This window comes from Danio aesculapii, chromosome 19 (assembly GCF_903798145.1).
Source record: "Danio aesculapii chromosome 19, fDanAes4.1, whole genome shotgun sequence".
Classification (NCBI taxonomy): Eukaryota; Metazoa; Chordata; class Actinopteri; order Cypriniformes; family Danionidae; genus Danio; species Danio aesculapii.
The window spans coordinates 441,398-459,455 of record NC_079453.1 but is presented as its reverse complement, the minus strand read 5'-3'; the positions used below and the strand labels follow the sequence as shown (position 1 = coordinate 459,455).

The 18,058-nt window shown below is 39.3% G+C and overlaps 1 protein-coding gene across 2 annotated transcripts in view; it reads right to left on the bottom strand.

Moving 5' to 3' along the window:
- Positions 1–412: 412 nt before the first annotated feature.
- sema6d (sema domain, transmembrane domain (TM), and cytoplasmic domain, (semaphorin) 6D) overlaps positions 413–18,058 on the bottom strand; it is a 31,169-nt gene continuing 13,523 nt past the window's right edge. For both annotated transcript variants that reach the window (XM_056479975.1, XM_056479977.1), the window contains exons 2-18: positions 14,351–14,480; positions 12,774–12,888; positions 12,531–12,588; positions 12,014–12,070; positions 11,395–11,496; positions 11,195–11,285; positions 10,096–10,221; positions 9,762–9,850; positions 8,994–9,211; positions 7,596–7,727; positions 6,834–6,989; positions 6,021–6,194; positions 5,800–5,928; positions 4,508–4,585; positions 4,317–4,375; positions 3,919–3,972; positions 413–2,419 (exon numbers count right to left, since the gene is read on the bottom strand). In XM_056479975.1, the coding sequence (XP_056335950.1) occupies positions 1,512–2,419; positions 3,919–3,972; positions 4,317–4,375; positions 4,508–4,585; positions 5,800–5,928; positions 6,021–6,194; positions 6,834–6,989; positions 7,596–7,727; positions 8,994–9,211; positions 9,762–9,850; positions 10,096–10,221; positions 11,195–11,285; positions 11,395–11,496; positions 12,014–12,070; positions 12,531–12,588; positions 12,774–12,888; positions 14,351–14,480 (2,676 nt within the window). In that variant the 3' untranslated portion in view covers positions 413–1,511. The remainder of the gene's footprint in view (positions 2,420–3,918; positions 3,973–4,316; positions 4,376–4,507; positions 4,586–5,799; positions 5,929–6,020; positions 6,195–6,833; positions 6,990–7,595; positions 7,728–8,993; positions 9,212–9,761; positions 9,851–10,095; positions 10,222–11,194; positions 11,286–11,394; positions 11,497–12,013; positions 12,071–12,530; positions 12,589–12,773; positions 12,889–14,350; positions 14,481–18,058) is intronic.

The following is an 18,058-nucleotide window of genomic DNA, read 5'->3' as shown; positions in this document are numbered from 1 at the left end:
ATTTTTCATTTTTTGGGTCGTGATCACAGTGAAATGTTAAATAAATAAGAAAATTATTAGTGTGTGTGTCTTGAGTCAGGTTTCATGTTTACGGCACCGAATAAAACCAATCATATAATCTTTTGTTATTAAAATAATTATCTTACAAATGTAAAAAAATGCCCTTGGAAATCAATAGTAGAGCCTAAATACACACACAAGCATTATTTCTAGAGATAACTCTGTGTCATTATTCTAAAATATTTCATTAAGGTTTCTGAAAAACAGAATCTGGCTCATCTTAGAGATGCACAACTGTATCCGCAATTGTAGATCCAGCCATATTAAAAATAAATTACATTTCTCTTATCTCCTTTTGCCCTCAGACGTCTTCAAACTCCTCATTTATGAAGATCAACTCAATCAAAGTGTGTTAACAAATGCAAGAAACCAGATTTATTGACAAAAATAACTACCCACCGCTGCATAATCATCCAATGTGCTCCATAATAACATCCCATCTGTTATATATATACACTATATACACACTATATATATATACACACACTGCAGTCATCAATGTGCTGGTATTCTGACCAATGACCCGAGCATGTGTGTGTCATGTGACCGGTGGCATCTGGTGGGGTCAGTAGTTGTATGAGTGTTGTTGTGTGTGTGTGTGTGTGTGTGATGTGAAAGCAGGGTCAGTAGTTTGTGTGTCATGTGATCACGGGGTCAATAGTTGTGTGTGTCATGTGAACGCTGGGTCAGTAGTTGTGTGTGTGTGTGTGTGGTGTCGTAGATTTGTGTGTTGTGTTTGTGTCATGTGATCGCTGGGTCAATAGTTGTGTGTATGTATGTTGTTGTGTGTGTAATGTGACCGTGGGGCTAGTAGTTACGTGTGTGTGTGTCATCTGACCGGTGTCGTCCCACAGAGTCAGTAGTTGTGAGTGTTATGTGACCACGGGGTCAGTATTTGTGTGTTGGAACCGTGGGGTCAGTTGTTGTGTGTGTGTGTGTGTGTGTGATGGGACCGTGGGTCAATAGTTGTATCTGTGTGTGTGATGTGACCGCAGGGTCAGTATTTGTGTGTGTGTGTCAGCAGTTGTGTGTGTCATTTGACTGTGGGGTCAGTAGTTGTGTGTGTGTGTGTGTGTGTGACAGTAGTTGTGTGTTGTGTGTGTCATGTGACCGTGGGGTCAATAGTTGTGTGTGTTTGTTGTTGTGTGTGTGACGTGACCGCAGGGGTCAGTATTTGTGTTTGTGTGTGTGTGTGTGTGTGTGTGTGTGTGACAGTAGTTGTGTGTGTCATGTGACCGCGGGGTCAATAGTTGTGTGTGTTTGTTGTTGTGTGTGTGACGTGACCGCAGGGGTCAGTATTTGTGTGTGTGTGTGTGTGTGTGTGAGACAGTAGTTGTGTGTGTCATGTGACCGTGGGGTCAATAGTTGTGTGTGTTTGTTGTTATCTGTGTGTGTGTGACGTGACCGCAGGGGTCAGTATTTGTGTGTGTGTGTGTGATGTGATTGCGGGGTCAGTAGTTGTGTGTGTGGTTGTGTGTGCCAGCAGAGGGCAGTGTTTTAGCGGGTATGTTCAGAGGTTTGGGTGGTATCTGTGGTTTTAGCGATGCGGTGCGTCTGACGATAGCGCTGCGCTGGATCTGCGGCGGCTCGCTGTAACTGTGCTGCCGCGTCAAACACGAGCCGCCGGAGACGAGCGGCCGCTGAATCTCGTAAATATTCCCCGTATTGGAGTTCATCTTGGGGTTGAAGGTGTGCTGGCGTGCGCTGGTGATCCCGTTACCCATTTTAATGAGGACGTGGCGCTGTACGGAGGGCTGTTCGGGAATCTGCTGAAGCGTGGAACATTCTGACGGCTCTTTCAGACAGCTGTAATACGACTTCGGTAATAAAGTCCGATTGTATGACTTTAATCCAGCAGGTGACATAAGGGTGACATCAGAACGCTGGAGGTTACCGCTTATATCATCACTAGGATTTTCTGAGAGGACTGGATGATTCTGATTGGTTGGAATGAGCTGGAGAGTGGAGTTGTGGGTGTGGCTTCTCTCCCATTGGCTGCTGATGGCTTTGATGTTTTTGATTGGCAGTTCTGGGGTTGAGTCTGGCGTGGGTGGCAGCTCTTCTGGAGGTTTAGCAGGCGAGTAGATGTGCGCGGATGGAGACTCGCCCTTTTTCTCTGGTTTGTTGTCCATCAGCAGGTTGATTTTAGCGAGGCTGCTGAGCGAGAGTGTGTGTGCATGTGTGTGTGAGAGCGACGCTTCGGGTTCTGGCGTTGGCGGAGAGTTCTGTCTGCAGTAACATGACACCAGTAAACCTGACGCGATCGCCCCCAACACAAACGCAAGCAACACACACGCGCCCAGAAGAGTGAAGTGATAGCCGTCGCTCAGACTGTCGGCGTCAGGAAGCTGCTTCACACCTGCACACACATTCAGTTTCATGTTGATGTTTACATGAATGTCTTTCAAATTCAAGATGCACGATTAAAAGGGATCGTTCACACAAACATGACAACTCCACTATCATTTACTCACCCTTTACTTGTTCCAAACCTGTTTGGCTTTCTTTTTTATGTTGAATATTGAAGAAGATATATTGAAGAATGCTGGAAATCTGTAACCATTGACTTCCATTTGCTTTTTCTACTATGGTGGTCAGGTAATGGTTACAGGTTTTCAGCATTTTTCAAAATATCTGCTCTTGTGTTCAACATTTATTCATTTTCCTTCAGCTTAGTCCCTTGTTTATCAGGGGTCACCACAGCGGAATGAACCGCCAACTATTCAAGCATATGTTTTACACAGCGCATGCCCTTCCAGCTGCAACCCAGTACTGGGAACCCAATTCCCCTATAGCGCATGTGTTTGGACTGTTGGGGAAACCGGAGCACCCGGAGGAAACCCACGCCAACACGGGGAGAACATGCAAACTCCACACAGAAACACCAACTGACCCAGCTGAGGCTCAAACCAGCGACCTTCTTGCTATGAGACCACAGTGCTAACCACTGAGCCACTGTGCCGTCCCTTTGTGTTCAACAGACGAATAAAATTCATAAAGGTTTGGAAACGTTTTCATGTTTGGGTGAACTGTCCCTTTAACTAAATATATTGATCTAATGATGTTTATAGTGAAATGTGAAACTAAATACAAAAATTATTTCAGGTATTACTATTTACTTTGCCTGTGGAGTCTGCACTGTATATAACCAATCCTGCACTATTGTTATAAATGTAAAAACTGCACTGCAAGTCAATTTTAGAGGCTAAATCGTGCCCCATAATTACTTCTGACCCGGTTTTGCACTTTTGTCAAGACAAGATCAATAAGAGCCACCATATAATCAGATAAACACAACAAAAAAAGTATTTTTTAATTTAGAAAATATGTGAAAACTAATAATTATAGTTTAAGACATTCTTATATTTTATACTCATTTATTTTCATTTTGTCTAAATATCTTACATTTTATCTGAAAAAATGATTTATTTTCTTACATTGTTTTTATGAAGGTTTTCGTCCATCTAGTCCCGGGGCATTAATATTAAAATAACATTAAATAAAAGCAATAAAAACAAAACATTTGATTAATTTGAATTAATTAATTTACAAAGCAGTTTACAGTCCATCTTAGTTCTGCTGAGGTGTTTCCCCCTCACATCTTATTAAATGACCTTTATTTAATAGCAGTGTTTTACTTGAATGAACTCCTTAAGGCATTGTTTACCTACCTGACAAATAAACACTGAAGGCCCCGTCTCATATACTGTATTTATCAAGTCTATCAACATTTAATTATAAATTTACAGTTATTAGTTTAGTTTTTACTCATCCACACACACACTGGAATAACTAAAGTAATGCGGCTAAAGGAGATGATGGTGTGTGTGTGTGTGTGTGTGTGAGAGAGACACTGACCAGAGGCCGAATCCACAGCTGATTTGACATCACTTCCTGCTGATGACATCACATCTAAATCACAGAGACAAACAACACACAAACACACACACACACATCAGGATTAATTAGATTCATAATTCACATTATGACAGTGATTAAAACAGCTGACCTATGTGTGTTTTAAGCAGAGTGACATCTTCCAGATATGATTTTATTATTCAGTTATTCTAGTTTGTTAACATGTTAGATCCCAGATAACAGCAGAATTATTTTCTTTTTTGTAGATATTTAATGACATTTAACAACTCGCAATAAACAAAATATCGGCTTGTGCTTGCTAGAACAATATTTATATTTATATAACAATAAATGATGACATTATTCAGTCATTTTTTTAGAAACTTTAATTCACCTACCAGTGCACGTGTCAAATAAATGTGTTTGTTCACCATCAATGTCCTGTTCAAATCCTGCCCTGCACACACACACACACGCACACACACACACACACGCACACACACACACACCGAAAGAGAGGAAGATATGTGGATCACTTGGATCAAATTGTAAGGTTTATTAGTGCAGCAGGAAATGATGTCACTCTTACTTGAACCCCGGGGCCATGTCAGCACAGCGTCCCGTCCGCAGCCAGATGCAGTATGGGTCGTGTGTGTACAGGCAGCGTCTGTGGAGGAACACACTCAGTTAGGAGTTGACATCTTTGCTGGCTGCACTCTGATGAACCGATTCTTTTAATGAATCAAGTAGAAATCTGATGAATCAATCCAAGAATGAAAAGAAAATAATAAAAATAGGGCGACACGGTGGTTAATAAATGTTTTAATCCGGCACTGAATAAGCAGCAGACAATGGATGCATGAAAGATGTGGGAGAATGACACAGTGAGCTGGAAATCTTCATTCAGCAGTGTTTCTGTATCAGTCTCGAGTGTGTGAGTAATCTGAGCACCGTCTGACACATCCAGATCTGCTCTGAAACTCCACAAACACACGCTGTGGTGTAGAAACAGCAGACGCCAGACAGATCTCCTGTGTGTTTCTGTTTACACTCATGTCTTCAGCTCCATTACTGTGTTCATATTAGACTTTATTAATATTATTCAATAATTCAATATATTAGCACTGTCGCCCAGCAAGAAGGTCTCTGGTTCGAGTCCCGGCTGGGTCAGTGTGTGTTTCTGTGTGGAGTTTGCATGTTCTCCCTGTGTTGGTGTGGGTTTCCTCCGGGTGCTCCGGTTTCCCCCAGTCCAAGCACATGCTGTATGAGTGTGTGTGTGAATGAATGTGTATGGGTGTTTCCCAGTACTAGATTGTGGCTGGAAGGGCATCCGCTGTGTAAAACATGTGCTGGAATAGTTGGCGGTTCATTCCGCTGTGGCGAGCCCTGATGAATAAAGGGACTAAGCTGAAGGAATATGAATGAATGAATAATAAATTTAATAATAATAATCACAACTGTTTATTACTCTAATATTTCTACGATGCTTTAATTTGAACCTAAAACCTTTGATTTACAGCAGTGTGTGTCAAAACACAAATTAATTCCTACTTTTTTCATTTGTTTACATTTTATAAGGTGAATGACACTCTTGTTTTGCTTTATGCCTTCATTTGATAAGCACCATTTATCATGACAAAATTAATACATAAATTCAAAAAGAAAAAATCCAAAATGTGGTCAAATTTGAACAAAGATTTCTTTAAAAACAGATGCATAGACATTTCCTAATATACACTGTAAATAAATGGTTAACCTGTTCGAGTTTTAGGAATTCAGATGACCAGGCATGCATTATCATTATAATTTAAACCATCGAGAGGAAATAAAAAAACGCAACGCAAAACAGCAGATGGTGAAGTGTGTGCAGTGTGGTCAGACCTCCTGCAGGTGGCGTGCTGAGCGCAGCGGCTGAGAGGAACTCTGATCACACAGCTGGAGAAGGCCACAAACAGAGCGTGATGCTCCTTATCCAGCTCCAGACCCAACACTGCACGCTCACCAACACACCTGAGCAAACACACGCATACACACACACATCAGTGCGCTGAGAAAAACACACACGTGTGCTAAAGATGTGCGTGTTGGTTGGGAACACTCACCGTGTGGGATTAAAGACATCGATGTCCTCCAGCAGCTGGGATGTGTGTGAGCTGTTGGTGTGTGTGCTGGTCAGAATCTTCAGCACGCGTCCATCTTCAGAGCCCAGAAACACTACGGTGCGGTTCTTATGAGGACCAGCAGCAGTGTCCACCACAATCTGAGTCAGCTTATACCTGCACAACACACACACATACATACCTGTGATGCTCTTGATGTGTATGTGTGTGTGTGTGTGTGTGTGTGTGTGTGTGTGTACCTGCTGGCAGTGTTGCTGATCAGTGGTTATGTGTGTCAGGGTATATACAGGAATCAGAGAGTGAAATTCAACACCTTTAAAGACTCCATACATTATAAGAGCTTATAGCCACTTTAGGTTTCAACCGGAAACACTAGCAAGATTTTAACTTACAGTATATTTACTGAATATTAATATAAGAAACTAATCCAAAACTGAAACATTCTTTATTTACTGAATACAAATCTATTAAATCTAGCTAATTCAGCAGGTTGGTGCCTGTAGAGCTGCAGAAATAATGGTATCGCCTTGATTACTGCAGTAAACAAAACAGCATGATGTCAAATCTAGCAGGATTTTATTGATTTCATAAACTACACAGCATCCTAATAAATGCAGATTTAATTCAGGCAAACCTTAGCATACAAAACTGCATATTCAAGAGTGATATAAAATTTAATACCTTGCAAAACAGCAATTAAGACCTTTTTAGGGCCTTAAATTTCTCTACATTGATTTATCAATGTTTAATAAATTTTAAGACCCAGCGGACACCCTGGTGTGTGTGTGTGAGCACCTGCTGGCGGTGTTGGTGATCAGTGGTTGGTTGTTGACTGACGGCACGCTCTCCTCCATCAGCGGGTGTGTTTTGATGAATGACAGCACAGAGTCTGGAAACTGAACAGAGGAGGAATAGGAGGAGGCCGAGCCTTCACCTGCGCACGACCCTGGACTGAACACACCAAAACAAAAACAATAACTCGTTTATTTATTATTATTTGATTTAATAATTAATGATAATTACGTGCTTTTACAAAAGTCTGATTTCAATTCATTTTATTTGATGACATTCATTTGTTTTCCATGCTTTTTAGTTAATGAAAATAATAACCCACTCTCACACAGAAAAACAGCAACACTTCCAACGCCAAAACCAAAAAAAAAACAACATTAAAATTATTCATAATTATACCAACATTTCTAATGAAAGCATGTTTATTTATTTAATTCATTTATTTAATTGTGTGATATTGTTGAAGGTAGCATTGCACCTCACATTTTGCATACAGCTTTATGTATGTGAATTTGGACTGCCACGGAGTGTGTTTATATAAGTGTATTTCTAGCATGAAACGATCAAATGCATCACTTCTGGATTTCTTCTCTCAATAAAGCAGTTCTGGAAAATAAAGTGGTTTAGTGCCAATTTTACCATCATCCTGACAGGTTTGGTCAGATTCTTATCTTTTAGTAGTGATAATAAATTAGAAATAACAACTGTGGTTGTCGTCACAAACGTGTGAGTGAGTGAGAGAGATTGTGAGTGTGTGTGTCTCACCGTGGTTTGGGCACCTGTTCCTCCGGTACTGCCGTCCACATGGAGTCACTGTTCTTCTGCTCTTTAAACTTCCCATTAAACACTCGCTCGATGTCATCCAGATAGAAACCACAAACAGCGGATCCAGGAATACTGAAACACACACACACACACACACACACAGAGTTAGGAAACATGCAAAGTGTGTTTGTGTGTGGTGATTGTGTGTACACCGTTTTATCTGGTGAGGGTGTTTGTGTGGACTGGGTGCATGTGCCTGTTGAGCTGGTGTGTGTGTGTGTGTGTGTGTGTGTGTGTGTGTGTGTGTGTGTGTGTGTGTGTGTGTGTGTGTGTGTGTGTGTGTGAGTGAGTAACAGGTACAAGATCAGGATTGAAACATATCTAATGAAGTCTCATTTATATTTGACCAAAATTGGTATATTCCAATCTAATAATGTCCAGTAGGTTTCCAGGAAGTGATATGAACTGGAGTAGATGGGTTCAGCCATAGTTTCAGGGTCATTGTTTGTCCAGCAGTCAGAACAACAGAACAACCCTTCTTTGGTTGATGGATAAAGAAAGTGAGGAATTGTCCGACAGGAGAAACAGTAACGGGTCATTTTGGATCTGAGTTCTCATTAGATCCGATAGTAGATCTCGTATCCTGGGCTAGAGCAATGCAATTTGAGAACATTCAGAACAATTCTGGATCAGTGTGTTCATTCACTTATTCATTTTCTTTTCAGCTTAGTCCCTTTATTAATATGGGGTCACCACAGCGGAATGAACCGCCAACTCATCCAGCATCTGTTTTATGCAGCGGATGCCCTTCCAGCTGCAACCCATCACTGGGAAACACATACACACTCATTCACACACACATACACTACGGACAATTTAGCCTACTCAATTCACCTGTACCACATGTGTTTGGACTGTGGGGGAAACCAGAGCACCCGGAGGAAGAGAACATGCAAACTCCACACAGAAACGCCAACTGACCCAGCCGAGGCTCGAACCAGCGACCTTCTTGTTGTGAGGCGACAGCACTACCTACTGCGCCACTGCGTTGCCCCCGGGATCAGCGTGTGTGTGCCTTTTAATTATGTGGGTTATGTACCTGTTGATCTAGTGTGAGTGTGTGTACAGGTAAATGTTGTTTACAGGGACACGGGTATGGCGTAGTTATACTCTATCAACCTGGTTCAGGGTCACACCTTGTGTTCCTGTAATTCAAAACACTTAGAAAAATCCCACTTAACGAGGTGTATTGAAATGCAAAATGTACCGCAGAGATAGGGGTGGAGGAGGGCCATGGAACAGGTGTTTTTTACATATAAAATACAATACACCTATGGAGTGTCCCTATTACCATGTATACAAGTATGTGTGTGTGTGTGTGTGTGTGTGTGTGTGCACCTGTTGGTCTGTGTGGTGAACACTCCGACTACAGCAGGTCTCTGGTTGATCTGCAGCACATTGGTCAGAGACTGAAGCACATCGAAGTAGAAGAAAGTGTCTCCAGGAACGGAGCAGTTCAGCCGCGCCTTCAGAAATGATGTCCAGTGTCGGTCCAGCACTCGCGTGGAGCCGCCGTTATCATTCTTACACACTCGCGCCACACGAGAATACACAACCTGCAGCACGAGCAGCAGAAACAGACAATAACTGATTAATAAAATACACGCACACGCACACGCACAAGCACACACACACAGAGAGAGTAAGAGCTTCAGTCTGGAGCACTGCATTAAACACCACTGAGGAAAACATGTTCACACTTCACTGTTACTGCTCTCTAAACATCCAATATGTTTGACTGTCTACAGAACACACAGACAACTACTCCTGAAAGATCCTAAAAAGGGCAGTCATCTGCTTTTGGAAATAAATGCTTCATGTTTTTATGTATAATTCAATTCATGTTTATTTCTACAGCGCTTTTTGCAGTGTAGACTGTGTCAAAGCAGCTAAACAGATATGAGGAAAAGCCATAAAGGCAATAATTAGATATATTAAATTCAGGAATATTCCAGCAAGTCATGTATAATGATAATCATACTGTAATAAATGTACTAATATTCAGTTTCACTACTATAACTGGAAAAACGTTCAGACAACACTGGGTGAATGTTGAGGGAACGTTTCCTCATTCTCTGGGTTTGCTCCTAGCTGTGGCTGATTTACCTTCCCAGCGGCAGTGTGCTCCACTGCGATCTCACTGAAGAAGAAATACACATAGTTCCCGTATTCGACAGCGTGCAGGAAATGAGGCTCTGGAGAAACAAAACAACTCAATTCACAAACCATACAGACATTTTCTCACCGCTTTCTAATAGAAAGAAAAGGATTATCCTACTTAGTTGTGTGCATCAGTTGTTAATGCACATTCTTTAAATTTATGCACATCTTGGTGTTTCCATTAAGGATTTTTTCATGTGATAGTCCAAAAGCGCTGAAATTTAGGTTAACAGAAACAGATCAAGTTATTATGATGAAGTAACAGCAGGTAAAGCTGCACCTCTGAGCCATTTGGAGTCGTATTTGACAGTGCGCAGGACGGGTCGGCCCTCTCCTCCTAAACTCCTGTAGATCACAGCGTCACTCGCCTGGAAGTCCGTCACTGTGGCTGAATAGAAATGACCACCTGAAGTATTGAGGAGAAAGAGGAGTAAAACACTTAAATGATGAAGCACGTCACTGTCTGTCAAATCAATCAATCAATCAGTTAATTAATCAATTCAATCAATCATTGGCATATATAGAACATATATCAAGGAAACCCTGTTATTCAGTATGACTTAATAATAATAATTTATTCATTCATTTTCTTTTCGGTTTAGTCCCTTTATTAATCAGGGGTCGCCACAATGGAATGACCCGCCAATTTATCCAGCATATGTTTTATTCAGCGGATACCCTTCCAGGTGCAACCCAGTACTGGGAAACATCAATGCACACTCATTCACAAACAAAACACTACGGACAATTTCACTTACCCAATTCCCCTATAGCGCATGTGTTTGGACTGTGGGGGAAACCGGAGCACCCAGACGAAACCCACGCCAACACGAGAAGAACATGCAAACTCCACACAGAAACACACACTGACCCAGCCGAGACTCAAAACAGCAACCTTCTTGCTGTGAGGCGATCATGCAACCCACTGTGGCACCGTGACGCCCAATAATAATAATAATAATAATAATAATAATAATAATAATAATAATAATAATAATAATAATAATGATAATAATAATAATAATGATAATAATAATAATAATAATAATAATAATAGTAATAATAATAATAATAATAATAATAATAATAATAATAGTAAAAGTAATAATAATATACTTTATTATATACTTTTAAATATGTATTAATGTTGTCTTTCTGTATTTAAATTGTAAAAAATAACAAAGAAATACATAAAAATGTAATGTAAATGTAAAATACATTATATTAAATCTATTTTAACATGGTTATTTGGTAAGTGTTAATAAAATTTGACCCTGGATGACAAATTTAGTCTTATTTTCAGGAGTATATATTTTTAGATCTGTGTGTGTGTGTGTGTGTGTGTGTGTGTGCGTGTGCGTGCGTGCGTGCGTGTGTACCTGCAAACACTCCTACATTGGACTGTCGAGACTCAAATGGACATCGTGCCTGACCCAACAGCTCCTGTCCGACCTGCTCCAGTGAACTCAACTGAACAAAACAAGCACAAAAGCATTTAAACACACACACACAATTACACTCAAACACACACACACACACACACACTCTCCGCATGAGGGCGCTGGCGTCGGTTACTCACTCTGTAGTTCCTGCAGGCAGGATTCAGTGCGTTTGTTCCACAGGCAAACAGAGTCTCATCATTACGAGGAACGAGAACTTTGATATAATTATAACATTCATCCTGAAAACACACAGAATTACATGTCAACGGCTGCTTTTTTCCAGCATTCTTCAGAATATCTTCATAAAAGTTAAGAACGTCAGTGTGAGTAAATGATGAGGATATTTTCATTTTGGGGTGAACTTTGACATCAACATCAACTACAGCTCCAAATGTTTTGCACTTGTTGACAAACATTAATGAAATACGATGATGAGTGTCACATAGGAGACAGTGAAGTGCAGGCGCAGACTCACTAAATCAGTTTACAGCACAGTTTCTGCTCATTTTTTCCTATTAGATAAAGCATTATCCTACTCAGTGGTGCACAAGCTTCTTTATGCACATATTCATATGTATGCACGCCTTAGCATTACAGTTAAGCAATTTTCCAAGATGTGCATAAATGTAGGTGAATGAAAGCATAGAGATGATATCTGATGTGTGTTGATCACTGGACTCTTTGCAGCAGCACATCTTTAGCGCAGATGTGCGTCTCCTCATCTGATCTCAGATCTGCTCTGATGGAGATTCTTACACTGTTTCTTCCTCTGACGGTGCACTTGGACACGTCTGTGGATCTCCACGTCAGGATCTGCAGACACACACACACACTAACATGAGTGCTCAAGAGCCACGCTCACAGGGCACTTCTTTTTCTTCATTATTTTTCAGAGCAATACTCTTTGTAGTTTGTTCAGTTTTAATTTCCCTCCATTCAGTTATAAATAAATAAATAAATAAATAAATAAAACAAACACAGCTCAATGCTCCTTTCTGTTTTATTCGTTAAATTAAGTGTCAGTAAGAAAGAAACGTCCAAATGTAAAATTGTAAATCATTTAACTCATAAAATATCTAGTAAAAAAGTATAAAATATTTAAAAGTTTAATAAAAAAAGTGTATTTTAGTATACAATTAAACTGGTTTTATTTTATTGCCCAAATTATTTCTAATTTTCCCCAAGTTTTTCCCTTTTATTTTAGTTATTATTATTAATGTTGTAATTAAATGTTGTGTGTGTGAGAGAATGTGTGTGTTTGAGTATGCTTTACCTGCTGTGGAATAATTTCATCCACTGCTGTTGTGAGATTCACAACAAACACATGATCTCTAAACAGGAGGAAAACACACAAGAATAACAGTCTCATTATTAAAACAGTTTCATAATGTCCACTTAATCACATATATGACACCACATATTGAAGACTGATCCGGTTTGATGGAGTGTGTTGCACAGACATGTACATCTTCATAATCTGAAACACACTCCTGTAGGTGTGCGAGTGAAAGCAGACCTTGCGGCGATGTACAGCATGTGCTGGATCCTCATCATGCGCTGATAGTCCAGACCCAGACGCTCCGTCTCATTGCTGGACACCAGACCCTGAAAACTGGGATACAGGTACGAGTCTGAGGAGAAACACACAAACACCTCCGTCAATCAATCCTTCACACTTCTGACTTTCATTTTGAAAGCGTCTGCTAGTTTATTTTCAAGATCTGAGCCGAACTATCTTCTGATTTCAGGCAACAAATGTGACGTAAAATAGTGTTTAAACTCACATTAGGAGCATTTAACACTGAATAAAGCACATAATCTGTACATGAGGAGATCATTGCTATAGTAGTTTGGGCTGTGGTTCTGATGTGATGTAGCAGAAATAGAAAAAGGACACAGTGTAATGCGAACACTGACATACACGACACATTTATACAATAAAGGAAAATTACTGTTCCTAATGTTTAAAGAGGTCGACATGGTAGTTCAGTGGTATAACACTGTGGCCTCAAAGCAAGAAGGTGGCTGGATCGAGTCCCAGCTGGGTCAGTTGCAGTTTCTGTGTGGAGTTTCCAGGTCCCCCCTTATTGGCATGGGTTTCCTCCGGTTTGCCCACAGTCCAAGCACATGCGCTATAGGGGAGTTAATGAACTAAATTGGCTGTAGTGTATGAGTGTGTGTGAGAATGGGTGTGTATGGGTGATTCCCAGTACTGGGTTGCAGCTGGAACGACATACGCTGTGTAAAAGATAGGCTGGAATAGTTGGCGGTTCATTCCACTGTGGCGCCCCTGATGAATAAGGGACTAAGCTGAAGGAAAATTAATAAATTAATGTTTTTAAGCCTAATGGGTTTGGAAATAGCAGAGTAAAGTCTGTCTAATATGACATCAGTTCTATTAAAGCTCAGGTCAACAATAATATATTCAAACGGCTAATGGAAAACCCATTATGCCTGTGAATGTGAGTGCAGAAAAAGCTAATTATGAGCAAAAAAAATGTTTTAATTAGTTAATCATTAACATTAATTAATTAAAACTGTTACGACAAAACAGCATTTTTATAGCAGCAGTAGGGCTGACAAAAAAATCTCAAGATACAAGTCATAAATTGACGATATAGGTCAAATATATATATATATACACATCTCAACACATTTCTGCACATAATAGTGTTAATAACTCATCTTTAATAACTGATTCCTTTTCTCTTTGCCATGATGACAGTAAATAATATTAGACTAGATATTCTTCAAGACACTTCTATACAGCTTAATGTGACATTTAAAGGCTTCACTAGGTTAATTAGGTTAACTAGGCAGGTTAGGGTAATTAGGCAAGCTATTGTATAACGATGGTTTGTTCTGTAGACTATTGAAATCAAAATTAGCTTAAAAGGGCTAATAATATTGAGCTTTTATTCTAGCCGAAATAAAAAAAGACTTTCTCTAGAATAAAAAATATTATCAGACATACTGTAAACATTTCCCTGCTCTGTTAAACATAATTTGGGAAATATTTAAAGAAGAAGAAAAAAAAGGGGGGCTAATAATTCTGACTTCAACTGTATATATGTGATCAGTCATGTGACTCACCATCCAATCCCACCACAGTGATTGGCTGCAGATCTCTGGGAAAGGGCATGGCAGTAGTAATGAGTGGGAGGAGCCAGGCTAATGAGACCATCGTCATGATGATAGAGCAACACCATGTCCTGTCCGTCAACTGCAGAAGAAATAAGAGATACAGACAATGACATCACTGAGATTATATTTAACGTCCAACACAAAATGACAATAAATACAAGTCTACCATTTGTAAAAAAATAAACGTACAGCACTTTTCTGTGTGAGATATAATGGAATATTATTATTTAACAAAAATCTATATACACAGGATTGATCATATTAATAAACAATAGGAGAGAGGAAAAAATTAATTAATAAATGAATAAAAAATAAAGAAATCAAATAACAACAACAAAATAATAATAATAATAATAATAATAATACAATATTAATTAGCAACGACTAAAATTGTAAAGGGGGCGATGCGGTGGCGAAGTGGGTAGCACGATCGCCTCACAGTAAGAAGGTCGCTGGTTCGAGTCCCAGCTGGGTCAGTTGGTGTTTCTGTGTGGAGTTTGCATGTTCTCCCCGTGTTGGTGTGGGTTTCCTCCGGGTGCTCCGGTTTCCCCCACAGTCCAAACACATGCACTATAGGGGAACTGATGAACTAAACTGGCCGTAGTGTATGAGCGTGTGTGTGAATGAGTGTGTATGGATGTTTCCCAGAGATGGGTTGCAGCTGCATGGGTATACGCTGCATAAAACATATGCTAAATAAGTTGGTGGTTCATTCCGCTGTGGCGACCCCAGATTAATAAAGGGACTAAGCGAAAAGAAAATGAATGAATGAAATTTGTAAAGCAAAATATAATAAATAAATAAAACAAATATAATTTTCATATAAAATACAGCCAGTTATTATTAAAAAACAATCACATACTCATTACATCAGAACCAGCAAGTTAATAAAGGGATAACTAACCCAAAAAAATAGGATATCAATAATTTATTCATGTCAACGTTATTCTGAAATATGAACAAAAGGGTGAGAATGAGAAAATGAAGAATTATCACTTTAATTAATACAAATATTATTAAATGTATGGATTTATTTAATGTATGTATGGAGAGAATCATAATACAATTATATAGCACACATTTTTTATTAATATTTATTTACTTATAATATTTATTTAATTTACTTACAAATAATTTAATGCTTTTCCCCACAATATTACTTTTTAGTCCAATAAAATATGAATAAATAAAAGAAGACTGAAATAATGCACTGCTGAATGTGCTGGTCAAAAGGTTAATCTAGATTATCTGACACTTGACCTGATGAACTGTGTAGAAGTGCGTCACACAGCAAATGCACAACAGCGCAGAAACCCCATTAAGAAAAAATCCCAAATGTAAGCAGTAAGTCACGAATCACCATGATCTAATAAACATGTATCTGCGTCTGTAAACATCAGGAGCGAACGTCAGCATGGAGTTGAACTCTGCGATCGGCTTGTTTTTGTTTGCATGTGTATACATCAGATTAAGGTCAGACACACATTAGTGTTTAAGGTCACAGTCGCCATCAGCTGCTGTATTTATCTACACTAATGGCTCTGACAATCCAGCAAGATTAAACACACTGTACTGTACCATACGTCACACTCAAGTAAACATCAATCCTCAAAAACTGTACATCAGGCCTGGACGATATGACCTAAAATCAAAACCTCAGATAATTGAACTTCACCTCCATTTTGATTATTATTTCAATGTAATTATTTATTTACTTTTTTCATTATGTTATTATTATTCATTTATTCACTTTACTTTCGTCTCGTTTATCAGGGTTCGCCACAGCAGAATGAACCATTAACTATTCTGGCATGTGTTTTACACAGCCCTTCCAGCCACAACCCAGTACTGGAAAACACCCATACACACTCATACACTACGGACAATTTAGTTAATCAATCCCCCTGTAGCGCATGTGTTTGGACTGTGAGGGAAACCAGAGCACCCGGAGGAAACCCACACCAACACGGGGAGAACATGCAAACTCCACACAGAAACACCAACTGACCCAGCCGAGACTCGAACCAGTGACCTTCTTGCAATGAGGACACAACGCTAACCACTGAGCCACCATGATGCCCTATGTTTTGCACTGTAAATATATTCAAATATGAAATGTATTTTTGTAATGAAGGAGACTGTTTCTATTGTTTATGACGGTAATATAATTGAAGGAAACAAAACTATTTTTTTGATCAATACAAACTGAAATAAAAGCACAAATTGTCTGAAATTGACGTCGTCTTGTGGAGAAAAAGCTCACATTTCAGATTTAATATAAAAGACAAATTTCATTTAAAAAAAGGAAAGTGAAATAACTTTTTTTTTGCAAACAATATTAAATATTTTGTCAAAGGTGGGAAATCATAGATATATACACTAGATATCAGTATATGAACCCTGAGCATGCGTCAATAGCACCGCCATATTTGTACAGGGCTCCCAGGACAGAAGGCATTCAACTGCACTAGTCAAAAGTGTGCCAATATGAAGATGCTGAACTTTAGCGCTGTGTACGAGTGTAGTAATGAGCAAACAAAGAAAACAAAGCACAAAGGCAGAACATTACATAGGGAAGATTTAGCTTTTGTGCTAACTTATCGATGATAACACAGTCACTTACTGCATTCACCATAAGGCAAAGTAGCACCAACTCGCACTAAATACCAGGCTTATGCTAGTTTAGCTGAATAAAATCAGCAGACAATGTAAATTAAATGTCAACAAGATGCTGCGCTGCTAGAAACTTGTATTATTGTCGGCTCAGTGAACGAGTCGTTCATAACGGAGATTCATTCACAAACGAATCGCTCCCTCTGTTAGAATGCGAAGTGAAAACAAGAGAGTGGGTGCGTTTCAGGACATGATTAGATCAAATTTAACAGGGAGGGAGGATAATACATTTCTATGCACACAAACACACACTCATGTGCTCACTCATCCATCGATGTAGAAAAGTGATGTATAATTATAATTTTCATAATTTAAAAATAGATTTGCATACGGACCACTGGGAAACCCCCCAATCATAGATATACGTGTATATGTGTGTATCTCTGGCTCCAGATGGCCACAGTCCTCCACGGCACCTTGGTCCCACGTTCATTTTAAAGGAGCGCTACCTTGCACTAAAATGGCGGCTGTATTGACGCATTCCTTTCAGTAGACTACAACAGCATGGGCAACATCTAATGTAAATATCTATGGTGGGATTTAACCAGCATCAGACATCATCTCAGAATGGAAATGTAGCTACTGTCTGAGTTGTTTTGTTGCTGTTTGTTTGTTAAATCACCTAAAAAAAGGATAAATAAATGTGAATATGATCAAAAATGCACATCTGTTGACAAAATTCCCAAATTAGCAAAGCTGTCATTAACCGGCATGTAATACTAGTTCAGAGTCAGATCACCAACGACTGGCCGGGCATGGAGAATAAAGAACTTTTACTCATTTTGGCAGGTTTGCGTGTATGAGGTAGGGCTGTGCGATTGGGGGAAAATATCTAATTGCGATTTTATTGACAGATATTGCGATTTCAATTTGATTTACGATTTAATTTGAGACAAGCTTCAGCTCAATATTCTGTATCGTAGCTTCTTACTACTAAAATGTAGTGAGTGTTAGTTAAAAAAAGGAACTGAAAAGATATTAACG